Source organism: Meles meles, chromosome 5 (genome assembly GCF_922984935.1).
Source record: "Meles meles chromosome 5, mMelMel3.1 paternal haplotype, whole genome shotgun sequence".
Classification (NCBI taxonomy): domain Eukaryota; kingdom Metazoa; phylum Chordata; class Mammalia; order Carnivora; family Mustelidae; genus Meles; species Meles meles.
The window spans coordinates 61,571,051-61,595,906 of NC_060070.1; the positions used below are offsets into that span (position 1 = coordinate 61,571,051).

General features: G+C 34.2%; 1 protein-coding gene across 8 annotated transcripts in view; it reads right to left on the reverse strand.

Moving 5' to 3' along the window:
* Nucleotides 1–24,856, reverse strand: part of ADGRG6 (adhesion G protein-coupled receptor G6) — a 136,530-nt gene that overhangs the window by 41,156 nt on the left and 70,518 nt on the right. For 5 of the 8 annotated variants that reach the window (XM_046004881.1, XM_046004882.1, XM_046004883.1 and 2 more), the window contains exons 5-10: nucleotides 17,459–17,527; nucleotides 14,926–15,009; nucleotides 8,815–8,900; nucleotides 5,991–6,043; nucleotides 4,966–5,028; nucleotides 1,698–1,840 (exon numbers count right to left, since the gene is read on the reverse strand). In XM_046004881.1, coding sequence (XP_045860837.1) covers nucleotides 1,698–1,840; nucleotides 4,966–5,028; nucleotides 5,991–6,043; nucleotides 8,815–8,900; nucleotides 14,926–15,009; nucleotides 17,459–17,527 — 498 coding nt within the window. The remainder of the gene's footprint in view (nucleotides 1–1,697; nucleotides 1,841–4,965; nucleotides 5,029–5,990; nucleotides 6,044–8,814; nucleotides 8,901–14,925; nucleotides 15,010–17,458; nucleotides 17,528–24,856) is intronic. The other 3 variants (XM_046004884.1, XM_046004885.1, XM_046004888.1) reach the window with 1 other exon arrangement.

Here is a 24,856-nt window from a genome sequence, read left to right on the forward strand (position 1 = left end):
CAAGCACTTTCCCACAGAGACTGAGAAAGTGTTCATGATGATGATGTTCATAATGATGACTGGCATTCTGCCACCTCTGTGAGTTCTCTGTAGTTGTGTAAGTGGACACATTACATATGGGTAGGTCCTTATCGAAGCAGGGATGCCTGCTTTACTATCACACCGGGATTCTGGCCTCAGTGGGAATCAGCCTCTTAGAAACCGAGAAATAACTTGCTTCCCTCACCTTAGCCTAATGTGTGTGTATCAGGAAAAGTATCAGTTTTATTTCCCTTGATCTCTATTAATATGCTTAATCATAACATAATCATATAACATTACAATAATGACTTCACTTCTGGTTGTCCACATATGTGACCATTAATGTTACCAAAATATTTACATCAAACCTCATTCACTTAGTTTTTCAAGTATTTAAGTGATAGGAAATGTGCTGGGTGTTCACAGGGCAGGTAGGAAGTGAGGGTGATTAAAAAAACAAGCTAACAAACAAAGAAAGAGGTGTTCTCAAGCCAGAGGAGATTCCTGTTTAAAGAAAATATCCATAAGAATGTAAATAAGTCCAGTCAAATACTGGTCTTCTAATTTGTCCAGTGTTCTAGGGATCCAGAAAGCAGGAAGTGGATGCTCAAAGGCACTGACTCCTACTTATGCATCATGATGTCACAAAACACATCACAGAAAAGACAACTTTGGGCTGTCTTTAAAACAATGGTGTGATATCAAGTGGAGTGTGGGAGTACGGAAGAGCCATGAGGGCAAGACACAGAAGAGCATCAAGGAGCATGGCATGTCTGCAGAGGTACACGTGTGTGGTTGGAACTCCATATGCAAATGGCATCTAGGCAAGAACTGATTCTAAATCTGGGCTAAGTCCCATATTTTCTTATTCCTGTGAAGTCAGTGCTATCATTAATGAAGATAGGAAGCATAAGAGAAGGAGATGTTTTCTAATAAGAAACTGCCTTTTCTAAGGTTTACCTCATTAGAGTTCCCATATATCCACATATATACTTTTTAAAATTAACATATAATGTACTATTTGTTTCAGGGGTACAGGCCTGTGAATCATCAGTCTCATACAATTCACAGCACTCACCATAGCACGTACCCTCCCCCATGTCCATCACCCAGCCACCCTAACCCTCTCCCCCACCCCTCACCCCAGCAACCCTCAGTTTGCTTCCTGAGAGTAAGAGTCTCTTATCGTTTGTCTCCCTTCCCCAGTCCCATCTTGTTTCATTTTGCCCTCCCTTCCCCTTATGACTCCCCCACACTGCCTCTCAAACTCCTCATAACAGAGAGACCACAAGATAATTGTCTTTCTCTGACTTATTTCACTTAGTATAATAACCTCTAGTTCCACATATACACTCTTTATTCCTTAAGTTGAAGTCAATTCTGATCAAGCCTACATGGGCACTTTGTTCATATTCTTAGTTTTTCCAGAACAGGTCCCCCCAATAAAGTGTAAACTCTCCTCTGCCTCTTTCATTCCTTTAGATTCACATGTGTCGATCTCTCTGATGTGAACCACGTCACCCACTTGTTACTAAGCCACCAATATGATGACATCATCATCGGAAAGAATAGTTTTCAATACGCAAACAATGCACAGAGGAAGAATATCGTTGTTGCTGCCTCAATTAAACCTGAAAAGTTATATAAAATACACATAAAAAATTAAAGGCACTTACCCAGTTGCCTCACACTCACTGTATACAGCCTCAAGCCCTCATCCAGGGACTCATTATTTTTTAAGATCTTCTGTTCAATGTCTTTTCCTTCTAAACTGGCATTGTTGGTAGCATTGTAAACTAGAAGGGCCAAAATCACCAACCTAGAAAAATGTTGCAGATGTAATTATTGGGATTGCTGATTGGTTGGTTGATTTTTTTTTTTTTTTTTTTTTTTGGTGGAAAAGAAGGACATTTGGATATGGTAGTAAAAGGGATGACCATGAAGGGTTGAGATAGGAGAAACAGGCCAAGGCACTCAGAGACTCCTGTGGCTACATAAATTGTAATGTTAATAATATCTCAGTATGACTAGATTATATATATAAGATATCTCCTGTATAATTCTATCATATCATATCACTATCACCTCATTTCTTTTAAGAACTATTTTAAGTAATATTTATAGCATACAGGCAAGAAAGGATCATACTTGTGGTTAATTCTTGTTTCTTTAGAGCCAAAAATGAAGTTTTTTTAGAAAAGTTCCAATGAATCTGACTAAACTGATCATTTGACTTTAAAATTATTAAGGGTGTTATTGTTTACAAACGTTTTACAATTTCTCCAGAATAGTGATAATGATTTTCCATCTCTGTGAAGCATTGCCAGTATGTTGTATGGTGAAAAGTTACAAAATAAATACTTAAAATATACATGGTGATTGCGGGGGTATTACAGAAGGAGTTTATAGACTGTCTGACCTTGGATGTCTTTAAAAAGAAAACATTTCTATGAGAAGCAGAGGTACATCCTAAAAACCCCACCAAAACTTTTGGTTCTACATTCTGAAATAATATAATTTTCTGTTTCACTATACTCATAGCTAGAGTCAATAGCAGAAATCAAAACACGCCAATTTCAACATAATAATGCTGCTTTTGAAATAAGTATTGCCAATAGAGAGGCATGACATATTGTATTTATAAAATTATGTAGGTGTCAATAAAAATAAAACAGAATACTGATATATTTGTGGTGCTAAAAAATGAAAGACTGAAATCTATGCTATTCAAGGTTAGGTGAAATGAAAGAAGGGCTCCATTTTTCCCCTAAATATCTGTGTTAATTTCAAAGACAAAGTGTGACTGTTCTCATAATTCAGTCCGAAAAGCTATTTATCTCAAAAATGATCTACTCCCCACTGTTCACATATAAGTCATACTTCAGGTTGAGCAAGACACAGATGTAAAAAGAATGGTGAACTGTGATAACTTAATGATTTTTTAAGTGGCCTAGGAAAAGTATCCTCTGATTAAATTATTGTAGGAAGATAAGCTTTGCTACTCCAGTTACTGAGAGCTTAGTGTTGGGAACATGACCTTTTACTTCTCTTGAATACTAAGAACATAATGAGCACAATGCATTGTGATAATCCTGAATACCCAAATTCAGCAATTCAAGAGCGGCCATGCATTTTCACTGGTCTTATCTCTGTATTTTCCTCTCTCATCCTGAAAACTGAAGTTCATTTATGGTTCCACAAAGTTTCATTGGTTGTTACCATCAATCATCCTTTATTTGAATAAACCCGTCTCTGCAGCTTTGGTTTCCTCTCTGTCCAGGCAATAGAGGAGGATAGGATTATCTGAGGTTATGGTCTATGTTAAGTGTTACAACAAATTGAAGAAAAAGTTTGGAAAAAAGTTTGTGTATAAAACTAATAGAGTCTGGTTTTGAGAAAAACTATGAGGGACTACAAAGATTCATCTCTGAGCGTAGAGAGGAGAAAAAAGGGGAAAGACTATAAGAATACATTTTAAAACAATTCAAAAATCATTAAAACATGCTTAAACAATAGGCTTTTAAATAATTTCAAAAATTTTTGAGACAAAGATTCAAAGATACATACTGAAGAAAAACTAAACATGTGGACTTTTCCGTATACATGGTCTTAGTTCCCTCTCCCTGTAATTTTCTGTAAAGTTGCCTGTTGGTTTGACAGACAGAAAACGGAGATCCCATGAATTTAAATGTTTTTCAAGCAAGAGTTTCTGAGATACTGATGTACACGAATGATGGCTGACTTAGTATTACCGGGTATTAGAAGAATCATAGAAGGTCCACTAAAAAGGGCACTGCTGACTTCAAGAGGATTCATGACTGGTGACACCCCAAACTACGGCTGCCTCAATTATTAGACAAAGTGTTCAGCAAAGGGATCCATATCTCTGATCTGTTATTCAAAGATCAACATGACCGAGCAGCACAGGTTAGAGAAAAAATGATTTGGCTAAATAGAAAAATCCTGTCACCATCAAGAGTATAGTATTAAAGTAATTATTCTGTTCTTCAGATCATAAAGGAAAAAGAACAAAGAAGATAAAAACAAATTTCCCTCATTAGATAGCTTGAGCCAGTCTGTTGAATATATACCAAAATGAAAAGTTTCAATTATAACTTAAACACATCTGCTTTCCTAATATTAAACAGAAAAAAAAAAAAAAAAAGAAACTCTCTGGCCAACTCTCATATAAAATTCTATTTTTATTTTTTCCTAGTAAGATTATATCACCTGAAAAGAAGGATATTCCATCATTATGGTTTAAATTTGTAAAATTAATTCAGTGTATTGACACAGAGCCAGACTTAATGAACTTTTGCCTTTCAACTATTTTCTTTTCTCTTCTTTGGAAATGTAATAGACTACCTGAACACAACTAAATTTACTTCATTTAGGAGTTTAAGTTTTTTTAAATTACACAGCACTCTGAACAGTTGGCCTTTATATGCCAGCTGAATCTGTAGGACAGATCTGTTAAATTACCTGCTTGCTTAAGTCATCATCTTGATTTAAATTTTAAAATGGAGACTTCCAAAAATTAACTATTACCCATATTATTAGATGCTACTGTACATAAGCACCTTACTTAAAGCTGTAAATATCTTTTTTTTTTTTTTTTGACGGTCTTTTTGAAATTTCAATTAAGAGGTAATGGGTTATCGTAAGTAAACTAAAAATACAAAAAATAATAACTCATACATTTTAAGTGTTCTACTTCTAAATTATTTTTCATCAGATGTACATCTCTATCCACTCTACTATTTGATGCCTTTGACCACAAGACAAAAAAAAAAAAAAAATTAGTGTGCCAGTGTTAAAGAGATAACTTAAAAGCATTACCTGTTAAAATGTTTCCCTCATCTCATTATTTTCACTTCTCTACCAGTCAAAACAAAGAGCTAGAGAAAGAATGTTACACTCTCTGTGAGGCTTTGTCAGTGTTACCTTTGATCATTCACAATGCTTCTCTTGACTTTAATCTTGTCCTCTTCCGTGCTCAGGTGAAAACTATAAATACAAATATGTATATTCATTATCAACCTCATCTGCCACATCATCAGCAACAAAATTTGAGGAGGTAAAAGAAAGAGGCAAAATGAACATTCTAAGCCAGTATTTCCAGCACGTGTCCTGAGGTTCCTGTTCTTTTCATATGTCCGAGATCAAATGGCTCCTTTGTAAATAAGCTTGGCAGCTGTGCGCCCTTGTTCTCTTTTCAAGACTCATGATGCCATGTTGGTTATACTAAATAATCTGAGATATTTGGATTTATAGAAATCTGCTTCAGTTTGTTTAAGAATGTACTTCCTGAGCTAATTCAACATGTGATCCCTTTTCATGTGTTAACTTATGATGTCTCTTGGGTTCACAGAATATCTCTCTAGGGGTAATGACATACACTTTTGAAAACTAATTTGAAACTGTGAATGCAAGTTGCAGAGGAGGATATGTGGATGATACTATTTGCTAGGCAGTGCAAGTATTTAAATAGAATAGTAAAATAAATTTTTGAAAAGCTAGGTGCAGAGTGTAAATGTCTTATCTTGTAGAAAAACAGCCTCCAAACTGCGGTGCTATCACTGGTTCACTGGGGTGTGAGATGAAACTAACAGAACTTCTATAAATACTTGATTATCTTGTTATAATTTGTAATATATTTCTAACATGTACTGGTTAAGTAAGACACAAATTTATTTAAAATCACAATTATATTTTGGGAATACATACTAGTTTTTTAAAAACAGATTGGGATCCATGATCAAAAGAAAATTAAAACCAATTGCTGAAGCACTGAAGATTTTTATGCAAAGAAATGATATAATACAGAGTTGTTTTAGAAAGACTATAAATATGGTGTATGTATATGTGCGTACTGGTATCATGTGTGTGGGGTATAGTCAGAGAGATGAAGAGTAGCATTTAACTAGACACTACTTTTTATTTTTCAAATCATTCATTCCGTCATTTACCTGATATTAACCACATAAACAGTGTAGTTCCAATTTTGGAAGGTTGAATTGAGCTGAAAAACACAATGGAAAAGGGTGAGTTCTGATAATACTTTCTAAATAATATCTGAATCTAGTTTCTTCCCTCCCAAAAGATAAGTTGTTATTGGAATAAGACCCTGGGAAAATCCCAGAGAGCCAGAGGAGTGAAAGAAAGGTAAAAATAACATTCACTGGATCATAATATGCCAAGAACTTTACAATGGTTGTTTCTTCGATCTCACAACGACTAATGAGATCGGTATTATCTGTTCCCCCACCCTTATAGATGAAGAAACTGAGCTTCATGGAGAGGAAACAGCTTGCCCAATGTCCCCAACTAAGAAGTAGCAGATCCCAGATTGGAATCCAAGTATGTTTGTCTGGAAACACTATACTTTTCCTCTCTAGTCCATATTATAATGGGCCCCACTCTAGTGGTTCTTTGAATTAGCCATAACACTGAGGGCTACATAGGAGGATAAACACAATAAACACCTTCTATATTCTTTATTCAACAAACATGGTTTGTTGTGGTACAATAACACATATTTTTCTAGTAAGTATCTCTTAAAGGATATTAGTAAGAAGAATTACAAATTAACAACACAAACCCTTAAAAAACAAACAAAATGAGTTCAATATTATTGGGAACTATGTTAATTATTATGTGGGTTATTTAACAGTCTTATAGGTCTTAGCACCAGACTTTTTAAAGAAGCAATGGATTATGGATTCCTCTCAATATAAATAGCAACCTCCCATGATGCACTGTCCAATACGATCACAAATGGGATATCTTTACTGTTATGAAATCTTCCTATTTCTGTATCACTTTCAAAGGTTTTTTTAGGTCTTATTTCATACACACAGTTAGCCTTCTTTGCAAGCATTCTTAAAGTTGAATGTAAATTCTACGAGGTGCTGACAAAAAGTATTAAATTATTTTAAAATTAAAACAGCAATAATATGAATCAGGAACACCACTTGTGTTTTCTCTAGTATCAAGCATCTGCTTTGGTATCTTGCATCCTAAATGAAAAGTTTCCAGTAAAGTTTAGATTCAGATGAGAATGAAGCTACATTGAAAACTATGCACGTAATAAATATAAATGTAAAATTATATGCTGCCTAAGGCACAGACTCTCCAGTAAATGTTAATTTCCCAGATTAATAATATTAGTAGTGGCTTATTTGAGAATGAAAATAAAGAATTTTATCTTTTTTAATTATTCTGACTTAAAACAAAAAGAATTCTTGGAAGTAAATGGGTTGCAAGACATTGGGGAGGGTATGTGCTATGGTGAGTGCTGTGAATTGTCTAAGACTGATGAATCACAGACGTGTACCCTTGAAACAAATAATATATTATATGTTAATAAAAATTAAATTAAATTAAATTAAATTTTAAAAAAGAATAGGCTCTTTATATAAGGCTGACCTCCATTTGGAAATGAAATATATCTCCCAGTGTTTGAATTAATTACTGACCGTAATATGTCAGTCCAAAAAGTCAACAGCCCCATTTTTCATTGACTTCTATTAGAGAATGTTGCTCTTCTCAATTTTATAATAGAATTGTTCTATCCATATGATTGTTTCCTATGTTAACCTGTTTTAAAGTGTATTGAGAATAGGAGTTTTCTTACTATAGACCCTTCAAAACAAGACTGTATTGTTATATTAAGTTATTCTTCAAAGATAGATAGATGATAGACAGATAGGTAGACAGACAGTCACCTCTACATCTCAATGTATGATTTAACTTTGTTTTGCTACCAAGGGAATGCTTACTAGATACCTTCTGCATAAGAAGATCTGTCTTTCACAAAATGTATACTAGAGTGACTTTATTCAGTGTTAAGACTACAGTAGTATTACATATAAAAAGCAGTACAAAGTCTCAATATGCAGTAGACAAAAAAGAAAAAAGAAAAAAAGAAACCTATGGAAAATGAAATTTTTGTTATGGAGACTAAAAAATAGGTGACGTCTGTAAGGACAAGAAAAAAAATACTGAGGTTGTTTTCTTTTTACTGGTAATTATAAAAATTTTCATTAATAGAATACTGATTAAATAAATTAGTATGCCCTAAATCTCCAACAACAGAAGACTTGGGAAATCAATGACCAGGTAGCCGCATAATGGAATACTATGCACCATTAAAAAAAAAAAGAGGAAGGTCTCTGCTCACTTACAATATAAATCTGGCAATAACAAAAGTAAGTACAGTGTGTAGAATGGTATGCAAAATATGTTTTTAGTGTAAAAAGGAGGGAAAAGAGGAATCTATAGTCTTATTTTCTCTTATATGCACAAAGAAATTCAGGGGGAAAAAATAAGAAAAATTAATAGTGATTGCTAAGCAGATGGGTTGGTCTCCAGGGAGATAGGCTACAGGGATGGGTAGAATATTTTCATGATATATTTTGTTATGCTTTTTGGTTTATGAATCAAATATTCAAACACTTAAATTAAAGATATATAATCAGTTTTTTAAAGCTCTGCTGAAAATGTAGGGATATAGTAGTAAACAAAGATACCTATGAAACATATTTCTATTTGTGTGGTTCTTTTCTTCCTTAGATATTAATCGTCTATTAGGCTTGTCCTTGATTCAAGTGCACCTCCCTTTCTAGAAATCAGCATACACCTCACTTCTACATCTATTCTTAGTATGTATAAGGAACAGTGTCTATGTACCAGTGTGATCTGTGGACTCAGTTATCCAGACAGCAGAGTCCCTTCCAGATTTCCTGAGGTTAAAGTTTTCAAATCAAAAAGAAATTGTACAAGTTCACTTACCCATTCTGCTGCCTTGCTCTGCACTTTAACCTCAGGGTGACGAAGGATATTTTGCATCACTATGGAAATTCTATAGACAATTCCATCTGTCCATTGGAAATAGGATTTAGTCCATTAATTATAATTTACAGTTATATAATTCCCAATTTAAATTTACAATCACACAATTTTAAACACTTTAAAAGAAATGCCTTTTTTGGGATATAGAGATTCCAGGAGGAATGAATAAGTCACAATAATAAAAGGTACAGTGCAGAGAACACAGTCAGCGGCATTGTAATAGCATTTGTGTGATGACAGATGGTAGCTATACTTGTAGTGAATACAGCATAACACACGCACTTGTCAAATCACTTTGTTGTACACCTTAACACTGTCAACTATACTTCAGTTAAAAAAAAACTAAAAAGAACAGAATACCTTCTACATAGGTACAGAAAATTTGAGATATTTTGACATGCTCATTGACCTTTGTAACTTCTTAGAAAGAGTTCTCAATTAATTTATTCTTATAAATAATTCATTGTCTCGCAGTTATCACTTCCATATTTCTTTAATTCTATGGATTTTGGAAATGAATTCTAAAATTTTTTCATGACTTTTTCATGTACAATTTGATCTCTTATAACAATTATCATTTTTTTGTACACTATAAAGAATGACAGAGTTTGGGATATGAAAACTTGAGTGGGATGATGGATGAAGTTAACCTGAAAAAGAATAAGCATACATATATTTGGTGCCCTTGGTCCCTTATTCTTCTTTTTCTCTTTCCCCTCCCGAATATAGCATTTATTTCTACTCATTTACCAGATTTTTCATCAAAATTCCATAAATATAGTCGCTTGTATCAGAGTAAAGGGGAAAAGAAAAAATATTTGCAGATAGAAATTTAACTGGGCTAAGTTGCTTCAGAAAGAAAAATCTTATGGGAGAGGAAAGTTCTGCCTTTTTCTTTTTGGGACAATCTTTAAAGTAGCCTGATATATATATATATATATATATATACACACACACACACACATATATACATACATACACACACACACACACACACATATACACACACACATATATTTTTTTTGTAAATGTAAATTGAAGTTACCAGCCAGGCTTTGCTAAATCTCTCTAGATGTGTGTTAGAGGGTAACTTACTATAAGCAGCTAATAAAAAAAAAAAATCATTTTAAAATATCATAGGCTATATATACAGAGAAAAAAAAACTGAATATCTGTTATTGTCAGTCATCTTTCTTCATGATCTTCATCTTTCTTCTTATAGTTTGGTATATCTTAAGTAAAGTAAGCACAGAAAATGTAGAAATATATAATTAAAACAATGTTGGGGAATAGATTTAATAAAAAAGTTGGGAAGTCAATAGAAAAAATATAAAACTCTGACTCTGGAAACCCCTATAATCTATCAAATTGGAAATTCCAGTCACACTACTAAAGGAATGCTTTTCCATTATGGGGTCAGAATCTCATGCTAAAAATTTTTCCACTCCCCGATGTAATAATATAAATACATGAAATTTGCACAAGTCCAAGGACAAATGGGTTTAACTTATGTAGACTAGGTTATTTAGCTTCTAAAGCACTTCAGGTATTTTAATGATTTTTGATTTTATGTTTCTCTCAAAATATTCTGAATTTAAAATATTTAGAGGAGTATATTTAGAGGAGTATAAAACAAATGATATTAATTCAGATTTTTAAAAAAAGCCTTTTTCACATAGCATATGTCATCAAATCAAATCACGGACATTCTGAGTGACTGAGAAGAAATCCAAATTGTAGAAGTCCAAGAGATATTCCAGGATCCTAAGGGTATCCTGTGTTTCCCAGTATCAGCAGAGGAACTGAAAAGCAACCACTAGATGGAGACCTAAAGCATGTGTTTAAGAGTACTGTTCTTTCCCTCTCAGGAAAATATTGCAAAATACTAAAACTCATTATTTTTTTTTATTACTGACATTTCTGTAATGTTTTGGAAACATTTAAGATATTCTTCTTTAAATTTTAAATATTTCCTGCCTCATTTTTTTCCAATCTGCTGTTATTTATAAATGAAAAACACATCCAATATCAGAGACAGCCTAAATCAATATATAAATACAGCACTCTCCCTAGAGTGAAAGTGCTTACAGCAAATAAAACGTGAACACAGAGAACAATGTAACATCTTATGTTACAGATTCTCTTATGCTGTAGATCATTTCCAAGTAGTCTCCCTTCAGAAGCCTCAGAATGAGGCATTTATATACTCGGGAGTCTACTTGTTACACTTATTTAAAATTTCTGAATAATGTAGGCAAACAAGTCCAGGAATGAACTGTCAAAACAAGATAAAATGTCCACCAAAGAACTGGTAGGAGGGGTTTGGGATTGCAGCAAAATAGCTGGCTTAAGCATTGCTGCTGCAGAAAATGCACAATTAAGACATACTGATTTAGGCGTTCCCATGTCATCCCGGCAGTCAAGGGTCTTCTATAGGTGTAATAACTCCCACAGGGTCTCAATAGAAACACTAATCACACATTTTCATATGTTCCAGAGACTTCAAAAGATGTATGCATTGTCTTAATAATGACAGCCGAGCCAAAAGAATTCAGGATAGACATTTCTTAAGGTGGGGGGCATGGTGGGGGGACAAATTTACAAGCATACCCATTTTCCAATAGAGAGGACACTTTCAATCAAGTAGAACCTTAAAGTAGAAATCACTGCTTGCCATTATAGATGTGGTGTCAAAACAGTATATTCCTGTCAATAGGTCTTTCTCCAATTAATCATTTTTTTGGTCCTTCTTAACACTCCAGGGTTTCTTAGGAGACATAGAAACGACACTATGTATTTATTTTATATTCAAGGAGTGAAACAGAGGTTTGAAAGGGTAGGTTTTAAAACATTTGTTTGAAAAGAAAGATGTTGTAGTATACACCAAATGTTGTTTTATTTATTTATTTTTTTTTTTCCAAATGTTGTTTTAGAGTCAAAATGATATCTTTGAACTGGTGATGAGGTCACTATAACATGACAGTTGGATTTATAATATCACTGGAGTTCTGCTCATTCTACACACATGATTTCTTTAGGTAACTGGCATCCAAAGCTAGACTGATTGTCCAATCCATACACACATCCAGAGAAATTTTTTTTACTTGAATAGTTAAACATATGTCAAGAATCTGGAAGCATGGGGCGCCTGGGTTGCCCAGTGGGTTAAAGCCTCTCCCTTCCGCTCAGGTCATGATCCCAGGGTCCTGGGATCGTGCCCTGCATCCCTGCTGAGCAGAGAGCCTGCTTCCCTCTCTCTTTCTGTCTGCCTCTCTGGCTACTTGTGATCTCTCTGTCAACTAAATAAATAAAATCTTAAAAAAAAAAAAAAAGAATCTGGAAGCAGTGATGTAATTAATATGTGTAAGCTAGACTTTTAGAACAATAATAAGGACTAACGGAGTTATTCCCTTACTTGGGTTACTTGTGTTGACCCCACAAGATTTAATATTCAGTAGCACTGGAGTGATGATTCAAGCACAGAAATTACAGTTTGGTATGCAAATAATAATTGGCCCAAGAGTGCTCCTTAAGAGTGTAATGGAAAAGGCTCAAAAGTTATTTGTGAGAATACCTAGATTATCCATCTCATATTGAAATATCTGTTTATGAAAAATAACTTAAAGATATGATTTTCCTATATACAAACTGAGGTAACAGAAACAAGTCATATTGAAGATAACAAAAAGAACTTTCCATAGAGAAACAGGAACACTTCATAAAGTTTAGGAAAAGAAATTTTATGGATACACTGAAGAAATATGTCTGATTATTAAACAGTCACAACCCCACTCCCCTCCCCACACCAGCATATCATCACTGATAGACCCAGCAAAACTCTTCAATAAACCAGAATTTAAAGGACAGGATAAGTTAGATGACAAATTTGATAGTTGTGCCTATCTTTCTTACAGTGAATAAAACAGGATTTTCTAATATATCAGATCGTAAGCCTGAGTGAGTTTCCCAAGGAATAAGAAAAGTGTATCTGGAATTGCTGACAGTATATAAATAATTTAGATAGTCTAGAACATGACGTTAAATCCCACTTATTCACAAGGTGAACAAGTAATTCTCTTTCCAATTATTTCTAATTTGACTACATCAAAGAAAAAATATTTATTAGATTACAGTCTGTCTCTCTTTGTTAACTCTCCCTTTTTAAAAAAGATAATGAAGTCTTCAGGCATAGAGATATGAGAAAGCAATATGATATAGGGAAAATTCAATAACATTGTTTTCATTACACTTATTCTTGCTTTTCATTTCTGTTTTACAACAAACTACTGATTTTACAAGAGCAATATCGATTTTCCCATATAAATGCAAATGTTTAAATAAAAATGTGAGTCAATTTAGATTTAAAACTATTAAATCAATAGTATAGATGGTTCAAGGATGTGGCAAAAAGTATTCTGATAGTACGCAGATTTGAAAACACAATTTTGAGAATATTTCTACCATGTGATGACTGTGGAGTAATTTTAAATGCTAGGATTACTTTTTTTTTTAAATCAAGAATCATCTAAATTGCATTTTTCCCTTTAATGTAGTCAAGTCAAGCCATTTTAACCGAGTCTAACATTTGCTTGCTTTGTTGAAACTCCAATGAAGGTTATGACGCAGAGAGAGATGGCTGAACAAGGCTCTCTTCAAGAATGTCAGAAATTATATGATTGAGTGAATACAGCTCCACTCCACCAAGTCAAGGACTCTGAAGCATCGTATAAACGTTCTTGGGCAGTAGAGGATGTGCCTGTCCTAGAGGGAGAATGCCACAGAGGCTCTTTGTATATTCATACAAAGAGCGAAATACTTAGTTAGAATTATAATATTCCCATCCACTGGCTGGAGTCCATGTGAAATATGCACTGGGAACGTCAGCCGCTGCTGCTTTCCTGGGGGTTGCTGGAATGTTTGCCCCGTTATAAATCTCCTTGGTGTAACTACCAGAATAACCATAAACACTTCCCTGAATCGATGTCTTTGTAACCCTAGTGAAATTTATATCTATGTTGCATGTAAAATATTCCATACTTCCAATTTAAATGTCCTCACAGAGGAAGTTGGTGTAACCCCTGAAGCCGAAGAAAAAATGAACTATGTGGGTTTCTTTTCTCTGGGTTTTGGTCCCTGGTGATATATTACAGATGTTTTGGCCTCCCAAGTTAAATGATTGGGGTTGAGAAAATGCCTTTGTTTCTAATAGCTCATATTTGAGAATATTACTGTAGGCAAGGCAATGGCGTGGTCACCTGACTGGAATTTCTCTTTTCTAGGAGAGACTTAAAACATTTACTCTGAATTACCAAGGCTATGTAGTCCATATAGGTGGCAGACTAAATAATAACTCACGTTACCTGGCATTTTCCCTGCTCATTTATGTATCTCATATATCTGCCCTATTTACAAATTACAAAAAATATAAATATATAAATAGAAGAGTATATGTGGGAAAAGAGGCAAGAAGTATTGACACTTAAATTGAAATTTCATCAGCTGAAAACTGACTTAGTTGATATGTAATCACATTCTAACCATTATTCTTCACAAATAAAAACATAGAGCAAAGTATTATCATATAAATAGATCTAAATGTCATGAACACTTAAATAAAGTTGGTTTCAGTGAGAAATTACATTACTAACATAATTTAGTTTTTTTGAAATTATAAAATTCTTTAAGAAACTGGTTTCCTGAAGAGTATAATCTGACAAAATACCATGAATACTTTTTCAGATATCTAGTATAAAGCAAATTAATCCCTTTTAATGAAATGTTTTTCTCTTAACGCTTCCTTTGAAAGCAGTTTTTGCTAAAAATGGGTAAGAGTAGTACTGGAAATGTATTCATACCACCGGTCATTAGAATAAGGAACTCAAGGGAGTCAAGTGATATTTATTTCTCTTACTAATCTTTACAAATGTACAAATGTACCGATTGAGTCCAATGATAGAAATTTTGTTTGAACATTAGATTTTCCACTCTTAGAAGACAATTTTTTTTATCACATCAGACATACTACAAATAAAAAAGGTAATGATTTCTTACCATTGCTTTGCATAGCGATTCTATTAGTAACAGGCATGTTAGTGGTGACAGTGGGTGGTGTAGTACTAGGAGAGTCTACAGTAGCTGGTAATAAAGATGAGAAAGATGTAATTTTGCAAAGAGCACATGACAGTTAATTTGGATGAGCAATCTACAATTAATGCATGAAAATATACAGAGGAGGAATAGAAACCATTTCTTGCTACTAAATACAACAGACTCTAGGGTTATAATGCATAAAATGAAGCAATGCTTCCTGTGGCACATTAAGAATCACTTCATATGGCCTTTGGGGTCACGCTGTGCAAGAGCATGGAGCTGGTACCAAGGAAAGAACATTGAGATTCTAGACCCAGGTCTGCCTGTAACAGATTGATGACCACATAGTGAATTACTAAATCTTTCTAGAACTCAATTTCCAAAGTTTGTAAAAAGAAACGTTTAGAGAAGGCAGTCTGTATTGCACCTATCAGTTTGAGAAATTATCTAAACTAAGTTAGTCTTCCACTGAGACTAGAGAAATAAAGTCTCCGAGGAAAACGTATTTCTCCTTGAAAAGATAAATGTAAAGAAAAACAGAAGAGAATGAAATGTATAGACTATATAGAATATAAATGTATAGAATCATTTACATATCCCAATAACTCTGCTAAATGTTGATGGATAAAATGGATTTCATAAGAACAAGCCTTACAGGGGAGACCTTTTCAAGGCATTATGTCATAGCTATGCTTCTTATACTATTAAAACTTTCAAAGATTAAACCCTTATGGAATGCTTTATTATCTTTCTAAGGGATTCTGGAGGAGCTGTATAGGTAGTAAAAGAACTATACACACAATCTCCCTTTAGTTTATCTTAGGAGTATGTTTGTACTAGATGTACATTCATATACACAATGACCATTACGCAGTTCCACAGTGTAGCGGTTAGCACGTCTGCTTTACAATGGCCATTTGTTATATATCTCAATTTTAAAAATATTACCTAAATTTAAGACATTCACTTGATTATGCATTGTGTGATCATGATTATGATTACCTTCTAAAAGTGAAATTCTTTGATTCAAAATATACATCCTTAACTAAAATAATTTTCCATTCCAAAGTATTCTTTTTAAAGTTTTTCTTTTTTGAACCTGAGGGTTTTGAAGGGTCAGGGGTGGGAGGTTGGGGGAACAGGTGGTGGGTAATGGGGAGGGCACGTTTTGCATGGAGCACTGGGTGTTGTGCAAAAAGAATGAATACTGTTACGCTGAAAAAATAAATAAAATGAGAAAAAAAAAAAGAATGAATACTGTTACGCTGAAAAAAATAAATAAAATGGAAAATAAAGTTTTTCTTTTTTAAAATTATGAACAATTATATTTATCTTAATGCAAAATACATCATGAATTTAAAAATGCTTTTTGGCCATTTAGGACATGGGGAAGGGGAATTGCTGGGCACTTGGTCTTTGATCTGTGGAATCAGGACTATAGGTGTCTCAGATTAAAAGAAAACAACATACCCTTCAGATCTCGAACTTAGCAAAATTAAGTTTTCTTCCTATCTCATTTAACTATTTCAAGACTAGAGTGAGTTCATGGAAATTCTGTAATGACTTTATTTTCAGAGATCATTCATCAGTAATAATAACGAGAAATACAGTCTCAGAAAAGAAGGAAACATAATACTGAATTACATCCCTTCTTCCTGACTACTCCCACACTAGAACCACAGAAGAGAGCTTAGGTTACTACTTAGAAACAGTTCTAACTCCTGTCACTTTCAGGATATGATGCTCCTAATAAGAGATCCAGCTTTTTCAAAAGGCATTGTCATGATTCTTAATGTGGCACATAGAACATGTTACTTTGTAAAGAAATATTTAATAGAATAAATGGATGAAAATGGGTCATAAGTAATTAGGAGGAACAATGATAAAATTAAAGCAAAATACTTATTATTTTAAAACTTTAATTATATATTACTTGCATGCAACTATTTAGTACATAATTTATAACTGGAATATTGGCCATAATATAGTCATTGTGCATTATAATATAATTACATTAAGATTTGTTTAATATAACTAATTTTATCTTAATATTTAAGTTATATTGTACACCATGAACTGCCTTATGGTCTTGTCTCTAGGTTAACTGAATATTGAACTTAATTTTCCCCTTATTTTTTACACACGAATACCTTTTCAAAATACTACATGACTATATTTATGCAGGACCTTTGCAATACTCTTGAGAATAAAAAGAGGAAAAAATGAAATAAATCTTTGTTTAATAACATATAATCATCCACATTTAAAAACCCAGTCCTTTATGGAAAATGGTCATCCAGCATGTGAATGCATTCTTTCTCCACAGTGTATGTACTGTGCACCCACACAACTAAAACACATCCAGAAATTCTTCTGTTTTGCTGGTTTCTGGCTTCTCAAGTGAAAAGTAAGATAATAATCAAAACAATTACAACCCCATTATCCAAAACAGCAAGTAGGAAACAGACTCCGGAGGATGATGTTGGCTCCCTACCTTGGCAGAGGGTCCCCAAATCAGCACAGCTGGCTAGTTCTGCTGCCGGGAGTGGGATCAGGTAGGAACCTTGATCAACACAGAGGAATTATACAAGTTTAATTGACGATTTAATGACATTATCCAAAAAAAAAAAAAAAAAACCCACCAAATGCCCACGAATCTTATGGTTGGCATAATGGGAGCAGCCCTAGAAGAGTCCATCAATAATACTCCAACATCAAGAAAGTCTCTTAAGGTCTTTGTGTCGTTTCCACAAGTGTAAAATCAGGTTATTGAAATTTCCCTCAAAATCTTCAACTCAATTTATTGTCTATCCACACATGAAATGAAAAGAAGTGCTACTTCCTATTAAAGTTTGTGTAAAAAATCCAGGGCCATTTCACAGAACAAATTACAAAGCTCTGGTAGAAATTCATATAAATAAAGTAATATAAACATCAAAGATAAGTTTCAAAAGTAAACTTAGATATTATTAATATTCATTAAATGCATATTTTTGGTTCACAGGCACCAGCATATGCCATTTGCAATTCCAGAAATATGTTCCTGTGGCTTCAAGTTGGTCTCTGTGTCTTTTTATTTCAAATTTTTTTTTTTTTCTGACTCATCCTCAGCAAGAAACAGTGTAGAGCTGGCTTCCTAGTAGGATAAAGGATTTTCTCTGTTACATTAAATCTCCCTGACAGTTAACAGACTTTCATCAACAGGTTGAGTCTGGGGAAGATGTGCTAAACTTATCACAAAGCACCTGCGCTATGCAGAAAGACAGAAGAATAAATACAAATATTTATATATGCACACACATGCACAAATACTTGTATTTGATTTTAAAAGGACATTTCTATAACACCAATTCCAGTCTAATATTTAAACATTTTCCAAACTGTCTTGTGGGAATAGTACATGAAGGCAGAGCAGGTTAGATCTTTTGATCTAACAAAAGATGTCTAATTAGGTAACTGATGTGCATAAGCAGAAAGCTTCCCAACAGTTTTTAACAGCATCTCATGAATCATGACTTCTTCATTCTCAACTGCCTCAGGCACCTAAGCCCAAGGAAGAACTGTTATTTCAGAAAAAACTCAACTCTACAGGCAGGTCTATGAAGTTACCTGGCAAGAAACCCTCATAATAGACATTTACATGTCCATTCAAAAAAAAAAAGTAAACATTGTTTAATGTGTGAGGTACACAGGCTAGAATAACGCTCTAAGACAATGTCACTGCCATCAGGATGGGAGATAGAATCACAGTTCTCTCAATGCTGTAAGTACTCAGTGGCTCAAAGGAGGGTATAATTAGCAGCTTGGTGAGAAGGGGGAAAGAGAATCCAGTACAAAGAAGGTATCAGTATCACTACACTGATGTGGGGGCAAAAGACTAGAGATGGATATTCCTCGCAAACAGAATTACTGAAATATACACCAAGATGGGAGTGAAAAGTTCTGAGAATCTGGGTGACATGGCATTACTGGAGTAGAGTATAGGAGTGATCGGATATACAGGTAAGGGATACCAGTGGAGACTCTTATAGAATATTAGCACCATGCGTGCTAGGACTCTTCCAATGGCATATCCCACACACATAGTAGTGGGTACTCAATCTTTACCAAATACAGTTCTGGATACATCATCATGAATGACTGATAGCATTTTGAACTCTTTCTTAGAGGAAAGGGAAAATATGAAAGGAAAGTAAGTGAGAAAATTAGATTTAAATCTGAAACCACTTTTGAGGCTCCAGAGCCAACCAAAAGGGAATATATAATAAGAATAAATAATATTATTAAGTCATGCTTGATATCATGAATACAATGAGGACGACAAGAAAGAAATGGATGTAAGACATCCAAAGATAGAATGCATGATATGTAGTAACTAATCAGAGAAGAGAGAAAGAAATAGAAGACAAGGGCATATTTTTCTGGTTTCCAGCTTGAGAAATTGGTAGATAATGATATCATAGAAGGAAAGAGGAAATACTAAAAGAACAGCAGACTTAGGTAGGGTGGGATGAATAAGTCCAGTAATGGGAATTGAGGTGCCTGTGTGACGTCTGGATACATGGGCAGGTACACGGGTTTTTGTAAGAGGTCTAGCCAAGAAAAAATGCTGCAAAATCTATAGATGTGTCTGGGATTGCTCGAGCTAGAGTGGAGATTTGATGGAACCACAAATACTCCTATTTTCAAATATCATATTTTTTTTAAAGAGGTCTAGATCTGAGAAGTAAAAAGAGTTCTTGTAGAAGGTGGTTTTATAGAATTTAAGTGAAGAAAGTTTCACAGAAGATGTGGCCATATCAAGTGTACTAAAATGGTCAAGAATGGTCAAAACCAAGAAGACCTTTAACTCTGCATTGGAATTTTGGTGGTAACTTTAGAGGAATTAGTTTCAGTAGCGTGGGAATGATGAACTCATGAGCACCATCTGAGAAGTGACTGCAAGAAGAGGAAGCCTGGCTATGAAAGAAAGCAGAGACTGGGAGGGTGAGTTTGAAAAACTGGAAACTTAGACAAGTGTGCTGTGGAAAAGGGCATCTGAGGAGGCAGAAGTTGAGGCTTGCCTGGTCAGGACCGAGGCAAAATTCTACAGTCAAAGTTTCTGTCCTTTCTCATTTTACTTAACTTATGACCCCTTTTTGTAGAACCTTACTTCTCTGTGAGGTACTTATATTTTAGTGAGGAATTTCTGAAAACTAAAAAGGCTTCAAAACTCAAAATGAGGAAATGTCAGCCACTGCAACGTAAGGGAGAGAGAAAGATCCTTGGATGGAGTTCCTGTGCTTCTCAAATTACACACAATGTTGGCTGTCAAAGGTTCCTTAGGCCTTTCTGGCAGTGATACAATATCTCTGGAAGACAAAGAGAGATAAGGAAATGGTGTGGGAAAGAAGTTTCTAGACTAACTACACTTCCAGTGCAGTATGTTAAGGGGATCAAAGGTGGAAATGAGGAAAGAATCAGAAGAGTTATGATTTAGAGCATAATACTTAATAATTTTTTTAATATTCATTGTATGGTAACAATTATAAATTTGTTGTATAGTAACAAGTGTCATTGTATGATAACAAGAATAAATTCCAATATGGGACACCCCTGTCACAGGAAATTATAATACTTCTCAATATTTAAATTATTGGTTGCTCTTTTTTGGGTACTTAGACTGTAGCAAATTGATACTGCATTATAAACACTCAATAAACACTGTTTTATGATGATTCAATACAGAAACAGAAATTAGATCTGGAGACTACATGGTGTAAGTGTAAGTGACAAATTTATTTTTTTTTTATTTTAAGAGTTTATTATTTGTTTATTTATTTATTTATTAGAGAGAAAGAAAGAGTCAGAGGAGGAGCAGAGGGAGAGGAAGGAGCAGACTCTGCATTGAGAGGGGAGCCCAACATGGGGCTCAATTCCATGACCCTGAGATCAGGACCTGAGCTGAAACGAAGAGTCAGACCCTTAACTGACAGAACCACCCAGATGCTTCACAAGTGACAAATATAATTAGCAGAAAATTACATTGATAAATGAAAGCTTTATTACAAATACACCAAAATACATAAACAAATACATAAAATATACAAAGTATACGCAAACTTTTTATTTCTACCCAGTTCCATTTTCAGCGTATCTGCATAAAAAAGTCATTCTAGCATCAGTTTTCCTAGGTGGACATATTTATGAACCAGATTGTTAAGGAAGAAGAGACAGTTTTCTTTCCTGGATCATAATATAATTATTATCAAGGGATTATATTCAGAATGTGACCTGTGCATGTTCATTGATGTTTGTGGATACCACAAAGGTTTTTAAAGGCATTTATTTAATATTAACTGTAAAATTTAGTGCCAAGTTTCCTTGCAAGATGTAGTCACTGAAAATTAACAGGTGATGAAAGGGTGCAAACTTGTTAATCTCTCTTCTCTATCTGTTGTCCTTCCAAAATCTTGCCACTGAAAGGAGTCACTATTTACACAGGTTGTGGTAAAAAAAGACTGATGTGCAGCCAAGAACTCATCTTATATTCTACATAATGATAATCCAAATAATAGCCAAATCCTCACAGTGAGTGGCAATAATGAGAAAAAAAAATTGCTTTCAATTCCATCTTTGCAGTTATTATTAAAATGAATTTTATAATTTTTCATAAATATACTCAAAATAACATTATTTCTGGACCCTTTTATTCTCATAAAGAGTTTGGGGCATCTTCATAGAATAGAGTCCTCTGTAAAGATTAAATAATTTTTTCCTGATTTTATTATTTAAAAAAGAATTCATTTATCTAAAAATGCTACACTCAATAATTTTTTTAGGGATGAATGAAGGAGCCAATAGTGAGTCACAATTTTATGGCTGTGAAGGACAGAATGTAACAATTGACAATGAAAGGGTAGGAATCCAAGAGTTGATGAAGCGTTGGTAATTAAGAACAAAAATTTGTAAGTGAAAATAAAAGTCAGTACAAATCCAAAAATTTCTAGAAAAGAATAACAAAAAAGTTGGGTACTTATGAATTGTGTCTTATCTCTACATCCAAAAGTGGTTCATAAATGGAAGTGTTTAATAAATTTTGTTAAATAAATGTAGTTTGTTTGAACTTAGACTGTTTATTGGGTTATACTGTACCACTCCTCAGGAAAGAGCAGTCATCAGGAAAATAAATAAAACTCGTATAGAAGGCACTATTTGTTCTTTGTGAAAAATGATGGACAGTAGCCAGTACCTAAACTCAAAACATAACACAGGCAAATACTTGCAGTTATAATTAAAGAGTCCACTCACTAGGAAAACTATCTATGGAGGTCATAAAACTGAATATGTTTAATAAAATTGGGTAAATAAAATATGATTAATAAAATTATAAAATAAAAATTCTAAGAAAAAGAATGATGCTATACAATGAAAAAGAATTACTGCTAAATAAAGTCTTTCTGAAAAAAAAATAGAAAAGATTAACTGTGTTTAAAAAAAAAAACAAGCCTGCTGAAAATTTCTTAATTAAGATATAGTTCCTCACAAGGCTTAGAATAGTGTAGGAAAACAAAAAATTCTAAATCTGAAATTGTTGAAACATTACTTAATAATATGTTGATTTTATTAAGGCTAGGATATTTACTATTTGAAACAAATACAGGATGCTTTAATGTTAGTATAATCAGTTTTGTTTTACCATCTTAATTTTCATATCATAATTTACTCAGCAACAGACCTTTGGAAAATCTATTCATTCTTCCACCACATGTTGAATCTGGAATTAAAGGTCATATTTAACAGACATTGTCAGTCCAATGGAATGTTAGGCATGAAATTCTATTTTCCCATTGGTTACTGTACTGATCATTAGTTTTTGGAAATTACTGTTACGATAAACAGCAAGCCAAATGTTCCAGGGGAAAAAAAAAAGAAAGGTTAAAATGTTAACAGAGTAAACTTTTTTTCACTTGTTGAAAGTTCTGCTTAGCTAACAAGCTTAGATATCCTCTCTCTTACAGGTATTTCCTGCCAGTTAATAAGTGACTCCAGTTCCTCAACTCCCAAAGCTGATGACTGAATAGCGGGAAACTCCCTCTCCAGTGATGACTCCTGAAACACAGCCCAGGATATCTGAATCCACGGAATGGGGTGTTTGACATCATTGTGGAATGTCAAGAAAACTGCTATAAAAATTAAAGGAATTCAAGCCCACTGAGTCTGTACCTTGTGCTACTCTTTCAATGAAATCATTTTGAAAACGTATAGATGACTACGTTACACCAGCATATGTTTGATGTGTCCCAGTCATCTTAAGCCTTGGGAAAGGAGTTTTAAAGAGAGTGTTAAAGAAAGTGTGAGGACACCCATATATAAATCTTGGGGAAGGGGGACAGGAGATGTGCGTGTTAGTTCACCAACTGCCTTGACCCCTTACTTTATTTTATTTTATTTTTTTAAGTTTCAGTTTCCTGCCCTATGTTAAGTGAAGGGACTGGTCTAAGTTGGAATTCCCAAAAAGAAATGCCTCCTGGAGCCAGAAGGCCATCTGAAGATGAAAGGGGGCTGGTGGAAGAAGAATACGGAGAGCGGTAAGGGCTGAGGAGAACGCCCATCCCTTCACAAGGAGCGAACACCACCTAGCTCCAGCTGTGTTGGCCTGGCAGCAAGACTAGCCCAGGCTTTGTTTCTTGTTTGCCAGCAAATCCAAAAATTTATTTTTATTTGAAATCATTTTTTTTTAATGTTGGAAATAAATCATCGTTTAAAAGCATTGTGTGGAACAAACATAAATAAATGAGAACAACTAAATGCTACCACCATCATGGATGTCTGAAGGTTAAATGAGCTCATGAGGGGCTGATTGACTCCCCCTGGTCCTGGAAACCTAGCAGGTCTTTACCATAGTCATCCAAAGTGTGTGCTTCAGAAGGTTGGACCCTCATGATTTTTTAGACTACTTTCAAGGATCTTTCAAGAAAATTTTCTCTGCAAGGGCCAATAGTAAAAATGTTAGGATGGTGGCTATGTTACAGTCTTCCATCATCACCAACTCTGACCCTGTAGCAAGAGGTAGCCATAGACAATACACAGTCTCCTAGTCATGGCTGTGTTCCAATAAAACTTTATTTACAAAAATAGGTGGCCTGCCATAGGCCTTCCTAGTTTGCCAACCCCTGGTCTAGAGGATTTCCTAGGGAAGTTTAGGAATCAATCCATGTACATCCCTCATATTTTATCACATTAATGTATCAAAGAGGCAATGCAGGAAAGAAACCTTATGACTTTTGTTTAAAACAAATATAATATTTATGCCCCAGAAAGCTAGTGTTTTCCCACAGATCACTCCTGGGCCTTCATACTCCTTATCCGGGCAAGAACTAGCTCACCTACTCTACTATGTCCCATCTTCTAGTCCGGTTTATTCCAAAAGACAGTTGAATTTATACGTGTAAGAGACATAGCTCTAAAATTAAACTCCTGTGTTCACCTCCTGGCTTGCCACTTATTAATTGACACTAGATAAGTTACTTAATTTCTTTGGGCCTTAGATTTCACATCTGCAAAATGCAGTTAGTAATAAGATCCACATCAGGGGCCTACATTGTAGAAAAGAGTGAGTATGTGTAAAAGGCTTAAAACAGTACCTAGAAAATATGCATTGAATATTCAAGTTAAGCACATAATTTAAGTGTTAGCAATTATTAAATACCTACTCAAATTTTTTTTGGTTGCCATCGTCCTCAAATATTTCCCCGTAGAAAGGCAACTATTAAATGGTCTATATTATGACTTTTTAATAATAGCCAAAGATATGGTGAAAATAGGCCACTAGAGCAAAAATAATTACCCTGAACATAAGAAGACAATCACTGCCCTCTCGCTGTTCACCAACCCACAACAAACACACACA